This window comes from Rhinatrema bivittatum, chromosome 1, assembly GCF_901001135.1.
Source record: "Rhinatrema bivittatum chromosome 1, aRhiBiv1.1, whole genome shotgun sequence".
NCBI lineage: Eukaryota > Metazoa > Chordata > Amphibia > Gymnophiona > Rhinatrematidae > Rhinatrema > Rhinatrema bivittatum.
The window spans coordinates 70,645,890-70,658,462 of NC_042615.1; the positions used below are offsets into that span (position 1 = coordinate 70,645,890).

The 12,573-nt window shown below is 44.1% G+C and overlaps 1 protein-coding gene across 1 annotated transcript in view; it reads left to right on the forward strand.

Moving 5' to 3' along the window:
- The first annotated feature begins 9,146 nt into the window (after positions 1–9,146).
- The window catches only part of ETFDH (electron transfer flavoprotein dehydrogenase), an 81,484-nt gene continuing 78,057 nt past the window's right edge, over positions 9,147–12,573 (forward strand). Inside the window, exon 1 of the mRNA XM_029616515.1 lies at positions 9,147–9,339. Coding sequence (XP_029472375.1) covers positions 9,306–9,339 — 34 coding nt within the window. The 5' untranslated portion in view covers positions 9,147–9,305. The remainder of the gene's footprint in view (positions 9,340–12,573) is intronic.

Sequence of the window (12,573 nt, forward strand, 5' to 3'; positions counted from 1 at the left end):
ACACATGCTTTCTTTACCCATGTACTAAAAAAAAACCCCAATCCAAAACCCAACTACCAGGACCGCAGGTTCTGCCACCTTCATCTGCTGGAGACAGAGAAATATTGAAGGGGGCTGCAGGTAGTGCACTATACTTACACTGGGTGCCCTTCAAGTTTTTCTCTGTCTCCAGCTGCTGGAAGGGAGGCAAAATCCAGCAGTCTGGGTTCATCCGGGTACATACAGGGAATGCCTATTTTAAAAGCAGCAATCTCACACTATATATATTCCACTATAAGAGGGGTGCAGACCCTTGTGCCCTAGGCAGACCAGACCAATGTAACACCACGCTCTCCCCCCCCCCCCCCCCCCCCCCCCCCCCCCCCCCCATTATCTTGCACTAGACATGGTGGAGACTTAGAAATCAGAATGTGACAAGAAGCTAATTTATCTATTTTTCAAAACTGATAAATCTGATAACTCTTTCTAAAGTCTCCATCAGATTTCAATCTGACAAAGCAGGACAGTCTGATATGGCACCACTCCCTCCTTTCCCTATCTCTTTTGGGCTTCTGATGGTTTCCCTGAACAATTTTACGCAGGAAAGGCTCTGGAGTCAGTGGGACACAGAGGAGCTGGGATGCAAACTACAGTCACAGGACAGGAAGGGACCAGCCAGAAAGGAAGTGCCTGTGCCATGCTGGTGAGGTTTCTGGCCTGAGTTCCAAGAGAGGCCGTGCAGAATAGGAGTATGGATTGGGTGAGGAGATGTGGCAGGAAGGAAACACAGGAATTTTACATGTGCAGAGGGGGCACTCCTAGTGCAAGTGCAAGCACAAACAGTAGGGATGGGCTTTAAAAAAAAGCCAAAAAAAAAAACCTTGTGGAGTTGGGATATGGCAGTAGAAGGATGGTGTCTGATGTGCTGCCAGAGCCCTGTAGTGTCGGGACCCAGCGTTGACGCTGGAGACGTGTAAAGAGGCAGCAGAGGTGTGTGACAGGCCCCAGTTGTCTTGATGGGGACAAGTCAGAAGGCAGAATTATTCAGACCCCAGTGACAAACAGAGCAAGGCAGGAAGAAGGTGTCAGTGCATGCTTGGCCCAGTGATGGTTTTGGAGACATGGGAGGAAGAAGCAGGATGGGTGTGGCCCAACTGACGGTGTAGGGGACACAGCAGGCAGATGTTGCTGGATGTATTATAGGCCCCATTGCTGGTATAGGCAGGCAGAGCAGCTATAGGACATTCAAATTCCTTTCATTTGTCTTGCCACTCACATAGCAAAATCTGGATACCCAAGAAAAGGCAGATTCATTTTCAGGAACAATAGCTTTTCCATCAAGGATGGTGACAGCCTGGAGCGATGAGGGCTTATGATGTCCCAGTCATCAAGAACACTTTCACTGGGGTCACTCTGTGGGCAAGAGAGATAACGCTGAGCCAATCTCACTAGGTCTGGCCAGACACTGGATTTGTGGGACCAGAAGGAGAGGAGAGAGGAGGCACAGCTGATTCCCATCTCAGAGCCATACCGGGGGTAAGAGGAGGAGCCCGGCCCCGACGGAGCCTCTGAACGGATACCTGGAGTCTGACGTCATCTAGGAGGGACGGTTAGGCCATCCTCACAAATCTACTCCAGTTATACTTTTCATCCATTATAAAGACTACAAATCTTAGTGATGTCAATTTTACTATGACTACCTCAAAATGTTTCTGTATCACCATCATCCTAACCCCCTCCCCCTTCTGAAATCCACCCCAATTCAAAGAGCCCCTCTATAGTGGTACATATATAGTGTCAGACTGATTCTATAGAGAGGCTCACGCTCTCTCACTCAAAATAGCACAGGTGTGATAAATTTATCACACCTTGTAGGAATTTCCTACATGGGAGCAGGGAAATTAGCCTGACCACACCCCTTTTTATCACTGGCGCTATTTCCACTATATTTATAGCATTTTGATAAATCTAGGGGTAAATGGAGGGTAAAGTGACTTGCCCAAGGTCACAAGGAGTGGAAGTGGGATTTGAACTCTAGGCCACAACCTGTTGCTCCAACCTCTAGGCTACTTCTCTACTTCACAACCTTTGGCTGCTGATTTTTCTGACTCCCATGCAGATTATGCAGGAGAAAGTGGAGCTAACACAAGAAAGAAGTTGAAATCACCTGCTGCTGGGTCCACTCTCCTGCCAATTTGGCCATGCAGGAAAGGGGGTGGAACCACTGGTCATGAGTAAACAATAGTCTGAGTTTTACTGGTAGGACCTTGGCACTGTAAGCTCTCAAGAGGAGGGGTAGGATGCAGGAAGGTGAGGGGATCAGGAGGGAGGAAATGAAAATGAGTAGAGGGATTGGCATGAAGAAGGGGGAGTGAAGGGATCATTGGAGGGAGGTAGGGAGTGAATAAAAGTGAGCAGGAGGATCATAGAGAGGGAAGGAGGATTAAAAGAGATTGTGGGGAGGAATGAATGAAGGGAATTCAGGGGTAACAAACTGGGGAAGGTAAGGGGATCAGGTGGGAGGAAGTGAATGTCAGAAGTGAGGGGATGAAGAAGGGAAATAAACAAGGAAGAGTGAGGATCAGGGTGGAGTGAGGGGGATCTCGGGGCTGGGTGGAAGAGTGAGTGAGAAGGGAGAAAGTGCCATTGTGAAATGAGGGAGGATATGGCAGAGAGAGGGAGGAGATTGTAGTGGGTGCGGAGAGTGAATTTTTTATTTTATTTTAAAAGATTTATAGTCTGCATGCTCCACAGTTTGCAGTAGGTTACAATTGTACAACCATAATCATAAAAGCCAAGAGGTATAATATAAAACAGTCAAAGAATAATAGTACAGTGAACAAATAAAATAAGAGTGAAATAAGAGGACTGAACTGAAAAGGCAGAGATAACTGTGATTACCAGGACAAATTAAAAGGGAGACCATGGAACTGTTTCCCCAAACGCCAGCCAAGAGGAAAGGTTTCAAGTGCTTTTTGAAGATCTTTAGCACATGAGATCGGCCGAAGTTCTGACGAAGAATTCCACAGACTTGGACCGGCAGTTGAGAATGAGGGATTACCATGTGTGGTATGAGGAGATTGGAGGAGGCGTGTAGGATATGAATAAGAGGACTGGAGGGGCTGTTCAGCTATGAGGGGATCAAAAAGGCTTGATGGGGGCATAAGGGAAAGAGGGGACAGGTGCTGTGGAGTCCTTTCTTCCCTCCTCCAACGCAAGTTTTCCTCTTCATCCTGATCTTTCCTCCTCTTCCACTCCATCTATACTCCTTCCCACTTCCTCTTCCCTCCGCTCCTTATTCCCTTTCCTTAGCATCCCTGATTCCCCGATCCTCTTCTCTCTCTGTCCTCCCCCATCCCTTATCTCAATGCCCCTCTTGCCTCAGATTCCTTCTGTCCTCAATTCTGTCCTCTGAGATTTTTCCCCTCAACTGATGTCTCCCCATTCCCAGACCTCATCCCTTCCTTTCTCTCCAGCACTCGTCACTAAGATCCCTTTTCCTCTAATAAAGAACCAAATAAATTAAAATGACACAAACATCAGAAAATGACTTTATTTTTCTAAAGTAAAAAACAAACAAACATTTAAATTGCAAATATATACAACATTATGCAAATTGTCCACATAATTGCTGCAAAATTATGAAAAATCTTCCACAGAAACCAGGGGCTCTACCTATGGTCATTGGCCATAGGGTAGCTAGGGTTCTGATTTGTTAAAATAATCTTAAACCTTGATAATTTGGTTTGGCTAGTTATTGGTGTGATTTAGCATTCTCGGCTAGTCGGCAGCCAGATCCTCTCCACAATTTGCCAGTCCTCCAGAATTACTATGCATAGGAGACATCAGCAGAAGCAGCTACTAAATAACATCTCATATTATACCACAGCCCTCTTTTTGTTCTCTTAATTCATAAAGCGCCTACACATGTTGTCTTCTAGGATTATGTTAGAGGTCCTGTAATTTTGTCTTTTCTTCCAATTTCTTGCAATGCAAGCCCCATTGCCTGCATTTTCCGTGCACTGACTTGGGCTGATGCAATAAGACGTTTTCCTAAAGCGCACACAGCCACATCCACTGGGTGCCCGTTGCAATATTTAAATGAGAGGTAGCATTAAAAAGGTGGCACTAACGGAGAATTGAGCGTCCGTAGTGCTCTATTGCATCGGGTGCCCAATTGCAACAGGCACTCGATACGAGTGTCTGTTTTCATCCTGCTTCCTTTTTTTTTGCTATAATTCAGCAACCTCAGCAAAATATTAGGCGCCCTTTGCTACAGATGTCCAAATTGTGTGGCCATAAGAAAAGTGGGTTTCTTTTAATGAAGTGAAAATATACAATTATTTTTCTCCACCAAAAGCAGTAATTAAGATGTCACAATGATACTAAGGGGTGGGGAGAAAACACGGTAACACAGAGAACCTATTCTTTAATGTTTTTCATGAGCCTTGACTGCAAGCTGACTTCACTTCCAAGGCTGGGGTTAAATTTGTCACGTTAAAAAGTGTGTTGGACACCCAGCACTTTACTTAATTGGGGGTAATAGCTAATGACCTCATCTACATGCAATTAACATCTGAGGGGCACTATCGGGTTCGCGTTTGATAGGGTGCAAGTTTTGGACACGCTAATCTCCTTACTGCATCTGAGACTGGTCTAGCGCGTCAACCCGTGTGCACTTTATTGCATTGGCCCCTCAATATCTTTCTCTGCTCACAGACTGCACTATACATTCACCTATTTCTTGACTGGTGCTGCAGCCATTTCTCAAGGACGGGGATGATGTAAAAAGTCCTGCGTTAAGACTGTGTGCTGAAATTTAGTGTACCATTTCCTAACGCAGGTGCTAAAATAAATTTAACTCCCTATGCAGTCAACAAATGGTATGCTAATGCATTAGGAATTAAAAATGTGTGCCCAACTGAGGGCAAAACTGTGCTCTGCTGAGCACACCTTATCACATCGGCCCTCCGTGGTAGTACTAGAGAAGGATAATTATGGGGATGGACACAGAGAAAATGCTTTCAGTTTTTGAATATGGGCAAGTCCTAATTTTGAAGAACCTATCTCAACTTTTTGAGCAAACTCACACATTTTTTTTTAATAAATATCCCATTTTCCTGCCATGAGATCATGTGTGTGAAGCATCTGAGCTCCTATGTATTTCACATTATTGTTGGCATGCTCTGAGTTTGCTGGCTCCAATAGTCTAGCTCCAGGTTGGCTCCGGATCCATGAGAAACCCTCAGCTCCAGCTCCAAACTACTCCAGAACCCCCTGCTCCCACCACCTCCATTAGGAGGCTGTTCCAATTATTCATTACCCTCTCTATAAAGAAATATTGCCTAAGATTACTTCTGAGCCTACCCCTTTCACGCTCATCTCATGAGCCCTCGTTCTAAAGCCTCCTTTCCGTTGAACGTGGCTTGCCTCCTGTGCACGAAAACCTCAGATATATTTTTCTCTATCACATTTCCTCATCTTGCCTTTCCTCCAGAGTATACATGTTTAGATCTTTAAATCTGTCCCCGTATGCTTTAGAACAATGACCACTGACCATTTTATGAGCCACCTTCTGGACCAATTCCATTCTGTTTCTATCCTTTTGAAGGTGCGGTCTCCAGAATTGTACAGAGTATTCCAAGTCAGGTCTCTCTAGGGACTTATACAGGGGCAATATCAGCTCACTTTTTCTGCTGACCATTCCTCTCCCTATCTTTCTGGTTTTTACTGTCGCTTTATTCCACGTGTTTGGTTACCATCAGATGTAATCATTCCCAGATCCTGTTCTTCTTTTATGCTTAGGAGAATTTCACTCCCAATATACTGTGCCTCTCCCTTGGGTTTTTGCAGCCTAAATGCAAAAGGAAAGAAGGACAGGGGAATTTGGGTCTAAAAGAGAAACAGTCGGAAGCTATGCAATACTGTAGCTTGGGCAATCTAACTTTCTGTAGAGCGGATAGAAAAAAAATTAAAACTGATTGAGACGTCACACACCAATGTATTTACCTGAATGCAGGTAATTCTATGGCAGAAAAAGGTTGCAGATAAAGAACAATCCACTCCAGTATAGCCCTGTCCACATCTTTTTGTCTTCCTGGTGGCATTTTTTATCTCTTGGACCCAGATGTAATTCCAAACAAATCTTTCAGCTGAGACTTTTTTTTTCTTGCTCCTTTAGTATTTTCTTGTAAATATTTGAGTGATGTCTTTCCAGATGTCGCTTCTGTTTGAAAGACTTTTCAGCCAGTTTCTCATGGCAGAGTTTACACTGTGCTTTACCCTGATGTAAACTTTCAAAACAGCTAGCAACATCTGCACAACTTTCTTCATGTTGCTTTTGCTGTTCCTGTGTCTCAGCCATAATGTCAAACTAAAGATAAGCACTGGTTCAGCCCCACCAAGCAGCATCTGTTCTAGACAAAGTGACTTTTGCCTCTGGTGCTTTTTCACCCATGCATCCTCCCCCTGACCTCCTTCCAATCCCCACACATGGGGGCCGATGCAATACAGTGCGCTCAGCTGAGCGCATTGTTTAACCCGCAGTTAGACACGGGATGTGTAGGCGAGTGCACAGCCCCTTATGCTATAAGGGGATTAGTGCCTCCACAACATGTGTCCAATGCACCGGGGAAAGTAATAGGACTCATTATATGCAAATGCATGTGAATGAGGCTATTAGTTATTCACGCCCAATGCAAAAAAAAGATGTTCATCTAATATGCACATTTTTGCGCTCAGAAATTAACGCTTCCCTGGAGCATGCGTTAATTTCTGAGCACCCCAAAAAGTTGTACAGAAAAGCAGAAAATACTGCTTTTCTGTACATCCTATGGCTTCACTTCATATTTATTTCCTGCCTTATCTTCTTTCCAGCTTGTTGCAAGCTTCCAAGTTCTCTTCCCTGTTGATTGTAACTTTGACTCATTCCTACCTACTGTTTATCTTTCGTTTACTTGAATAGTTACCCCAGTTTTTATTCTTGTTAATTGTAAACCGATCCGATATGGTTATTTACTATGAAGGTCGGTATATAAAACTGTTAAATAAATCCTCCGACTTAATATTGTGGCAATAACAAGTCAGAGGAAGGAAAGATTTAAAAAAAAAAAAAAACCCCAAACTTTTTTTTAAAGTACCAGTGGTCAGATTCGGGAAATAGATGCTCAGTTAACAAGCCTCCGTTTCCTGAACCTGTGGCTGCGCGCTGATTAGGAAAACGGACGCCGATAAATTCAGGGGCCCTTTTCTAGAACCGGCAGACAGCTGCGGACAGCTGACTGCTTGCACGCGCCAGTTGTCAAGTAGGTGCTAGGGGAGCACAATCAACCCTAGCGCCTCCTTGAAACGTGACGCCTAATTTAAATATTAGCATGGCACCCCCAGGAGAGGCACCTGAGGGCACGTTAGGAAAGTGGGCACTGAACACTAAGCGCCTGCTTTCAGCGCTTTTATTTTTGCATTGGCCCCATACTTAGAAATTCAGACTGTGATTATGTAATCAACTCTAGAATCAAGGAAAGGAAGGCATCAAAAAGATTACATTAATAGAAATGTACTTTCTCAAATACTTGGAGTGAGGTGTGATTGTTTTATTTTATGAAATGTATTACATACTACATTTTGTTACTTTTAGTCAATTTTAAAATAGCAGAGTGCGACGTCACTCCAGAGCCTCAGTTTCAAGCTCCAGAGCTCTGCTCCTTTCTGATTCTAGCTCTGCTCCAGCAATCCTGGCTCCAGCTCTGGAGCATAGCTTAAAAAACAATTGACTAGTTCTGCTCTGGCTCCAGGTTTTGAAGCTGGGTCTGGGCTCCAGAGCCCTGGCCATTCCTGTTTCACAAAGTACAAAAACCATGTGTTCCGTTTATCAAGGCTAGTTGATAGGCTGCTGGCACAGAAATACCTAATTACGATGTTATAGGGTTATTAAATGCCAGTGTAGTATATAGGTTAGCCTCTAATCTGTGAACTTCTAGGATTTCAAGGGCACCAACACAGCAACCACACCTCTGTTCTGTGAAAGTTCATAGAAATGTGAAAAATAATACACTGAGTAACTTTCTACCAAATACACCCCTAGGCAGTCCAAACAATTATTTTGCCATTGTAGCCTATATAATAAAATCAATTCTGCGGTCTATTTCCAAATGGGCAAGAGTGCCACTGAAGAGAGAACAATGGAAGAAGAGGATAAAACAAAGGATAAATCAGGGACACAGCTTGGGGCTTACAGGAACTCAGCATGAGGTGTCTGGGTGAGGGAGAAGTTAAGAACCTTCCCATCTCTGGGCGCTTCTTCCTAGACAATCAGGCTGATGCAATATCAGTGCATGTGATTGTGCACCCACTCTCTTAACACGCGCTGATCCACCTCTCCTGTACGCCCGATTTAATATTTAAATGGCTGCTGCGGTAAAAATGTGCTAGGGAAAATTTTGCATCCCTACTAGCACCTCCTCAACATCGGGTGCCCAGGAGAGGTTGCTGTCAGCAGGTTAAGAATACGGACACTCAATTTTACCAGCCTTCGTTTCCTAACCTGTGCACAGCCAAGGGTTAGGAAAATGGACGCTCGTCAATTGAGCGTTTTTTTTCTGTTCTTTTTTCTTAGTATGGCCACAATATTAAGTGAGAGGAACTACAGAAAAGCAGTATTTTATGCTTTTCTGTAAACTTTTGGGGCTCCTCGAGAATTAATGCCTGTTCCAGGGCAGGTGTTCATTTTGGAGAATAAAAATGTGCGGGTCGGGTGCACATTTTTTTTTTTTTTTGCTTGGTGGAGGGGGGGAGGAATAGCTAATAGCCTCGACAATATTAATTTACACGTGATGAGCGCTATTAGCTTCGTGATTGCATGAGGGGTAGACCCGGTAAAGACGTGGGCTCAGCCAAGCGCACTGTATTGCATCGACCTGCTCGTTCCCATACATTCCCACAGCCTTCCAGGACGCTTTCCAACCATGAGACTACAACCCCCAGAACCCAAAGTGCGAAGGTAACTGCGCCGCTTCTCTTCAGCTCTCCCGTAGCTCCACGCTCCCGCCCTTTCACCCACTGTGCGCCCTGGCCGGAGTCCTGGGATTTCTGGGACTTGAAGTCCAGCTCGCGACATTAGCCCGGCGGACGTCAGGGGCAAAAGACTATCTTGCCCAGCAGGCATCGGGGTTTGGGCAGACGCAGCGGCGGCGGGCACATCGCTGTGTTTGCATGGGGTTGCTGGTTGACGCTGAGACGGTGTGAGGGCAAATCCTTGGGTTGAAGCTTCTGGCGATCCTCTCCCAGGGTCTGCTCGTTGTATTTCCGTCCAGGCGGCAGCAGCAGACATGTCGTTTCCGCTGTGTACGTCCTCCATGCGGGGTAAGGTCTGAACGCTTCGCAGGGGAGAAGCTCCGGGGCTTGGCTCTCCTCTCTGTTGGCTGGCAGAGCTAAATATTTTTGGGGTTTGTTTTTTTTTTTTGGAGGGAGGGGGGTGTCAGGGAGCTGCAATGTCAAGGTCCAGCAGTTGCGACGGCGGCCTCTCTCGGTCACGGGTTGATATAGGGCAAAGGTCGTCGGGCTAACAGTGGGCTAGTGGCACGTCTTTCTAACTCATGGCTTTGTTGTAGCCTAGTTTCGTACTAGACACGAGTGTATGGCTTTATTGGAACCCTCGTACATTGTGATACTCTTTACAGCACCAGCGAAGCTTTTGGATCAAATAGATTGTTTTTGTAGAAGCTAATATACGTATCAGGATATTTTTCTATGTGTTTTATCACATGCTAATATTTGTAATAATTTTTGAAATGTAATTGTTGATCTGTTTATCTGCTTTGAATAGTTTTTATTTAAAAAAGCTGGGGTACAAATCTAATAGGCCGTTTCTTCAGATGAATCCTCCTTTTTTTTTTTTAATTTGGTTGATCCTTTAAAAGGTGTTATAATCTACAAAGTGTTCAAGTTTTCTCTAGGACCAACAGGGCAGGGTTTAAGATTTATAGAACTAGACAAAGGACCAGGGGTGATGGGTTTCAACTTCAAACGTCAGAGAACAGCAAGAAGTCCTAGTTTTTGAGTACTTGCAGAATTTTATTATAATACTATGCTCTGACCATATCCGCTTGATTTATGTATATATTGTATCCCGCTCTGAACATAGGAAGGGTGGGTAATAAATGCTTTTAAATAAATAAACTTGGTGACCTAGGCATATGCCTATTCTTAAATCTGGCCCTGATGGCCAATAGGGCCATTAGAGCTGCACTAAACAGGTTTAATGTGAATCACAAGTAAAGGTTAAGGGCCACAAAGACTTTGTAATGGTCCTTACTGCACAGCTTCTGATAACTCAAGGACAGAAGTGCAGAACAGCCCTACAATTATATTAAAATTGTGTAATCTTACAGGCCTGTGCAATATAGTGCACTCAGGCTAGTGCACCAGGGAACACACTATTGTACTTGCTAAAATAACTCCCCATGCAATTAGGGGATTAGTGTATCCAAAATGTGTGTCCAATTGAGCACATAGCTAATAGCTCTCATCACACGCAAATGCCACGTAGATGAGACTATTAGCTATTACTCCGCAATGCCAACTAAAGACATGGCTGTTCAGCCAAGCCTTCCCCACTACAAACCCCATTGCCTGATCAAGAATTGTTCCATCACCCACTTATGTAAACAAATTTCTCCATATTTCTCATGCATAGTATCTATTAACGAGGTTGGCTCCTTGCCCCCCTCTTTTGTATATAGTATTTATTTATTTATTTTTTCGTTCACCCCCTCTTTATTTCTTACTCCAGGTTAAGGCATCCTTGTTATAATGTAACTTTTATGCTCCTTTATCTCTTGTTGATTGGTTAATTATATTTTCTGCTTAGTTCATTGTAAACAGAGTTGATTTGATTTGTATCAAGAAAGTCGGTATATAAAAGCCTTTAATAAATAAATAAATAAATGCCAAAAATTCAATGTGGTCAAGGCGCCCATTTTAATGCGGCAGATTTGTCTGCCTGGGAGCTGACATTAAAGCATGCCGCGCTCAAGGGCTCACAGAAAAAAAACCAAAAAATCCTGCTATCTATGATTCCTCCTAATAGTATTGTCGTCATACGAGGAACCACAAAAAGCAGCATCCCCAAGGTCTGGCCCGATTAGCCAAGCGGTCTGGGTTAGACCTGGGTATCCTGTACCTGCAATGGCGCTTTGGAGGTCCCTATGGTAAAACATCCCTTGCCAGTCCAAATCCCCCCCCCAAGCCAGGATCTCCTGCTGATTAGTCCATTCACTGTCACAGGTCAGTGAAAGGACCAGTTCCCTTTCTGAAGGCTGTCCTGAAAAGGACCAGTCGAGAACAGCCCTGCCAGGGGTGGGAAGGGAGCTGTGGCCAGGCTGTTGTGGGCGCACAGCCACGCCTCCTGGGCGCCTGATGCAAAGCGCTAGTGATGCCCAAATTATCAATTGCGCGGCGCTTTTAGCGCGGCAACTCATGGGTCTATTGCATCGAGCACCCAGGAGCGGTGGATGTGCGCACATTAAAAAAAACATTGCCCAGTTTGGATGCACCTTGTTTTAAGCGATGATATTGCATCGGCCTGTTAGGAAATAAATAGCAATCCACATATGTAGGATCAAGTAACTATTCTACCTATAACTTAATTTCTCCAAAATTCCTCTATGCATAGTTATAACAATATGTTTTGAGTATACTTAAATTTCTAGGGCACCTTATTTTCTCTTTTGAGTTTCTTGAAGGATAATAGAAAAGTTCCAGATACAGTTAGCCAGTGACAAGTTTACATCTTTTATTGTTTATCAGTCATTTTAAGCCACAGCTCTCAACATGTAGGTCAGATCCCAGCAACAGGTTATAGGGGGCTTTAAGGTGGATCTCAAAGCAAATCTTCATAAAGACAATTCAAAGTATGACAGTTAACAACGAAGCTGCATTCTACTGCTGCTTTATAAATGTAACATCCACAGTGTAAAACTTCTTTTAGGAAAAAGGTACTGGCAACCACAGCCTTTGAATACATAAAAATCCAATTTGATATTGAAACCATTAGTAGAAGCAGGATATTTTTCTCTGTATGTTGGGTAGCAGAATAGATGCTCCATTTACAGAGGAGCAAGTTTGTAGTGAGCCAGCAAAACTGAAAGCAGACAAAGTTATGGAACTGGATGAGAGACATCGTAGCAGTTTTGAAGATTCGGGGAGGACGACTCAGAATCAATGCCAGGAAATATTTCTTTACCTGGAATACCCTTCTGGAGGAGGTGATGAAGACAAAAAAAAGTGCAAGATTTCAAAAGGGCATGGGATAAACACTGGATCTCTGAAGGCAAGGGGGAGGGAAATGAAGTAAGAAGCATGGGGGTAACTTGCTGGTGTGGCGGATACTACCCCTAACCAATAAGCCTTGATACTGTTGATGCAGCTCCATCATGGTGTTCTGCTTCAACAGCAGAGGGAAAAGGGGAATTGGATTCAGATAACAACCAACAAGGACATTGAACTGTATAGTCTGGGAAGACAAATAAGCACATTTTACTTTCAGAAATTAACGCCTGCCCAAAGGCTAGTGTTAATTTTGGCCAGCACCGAGAG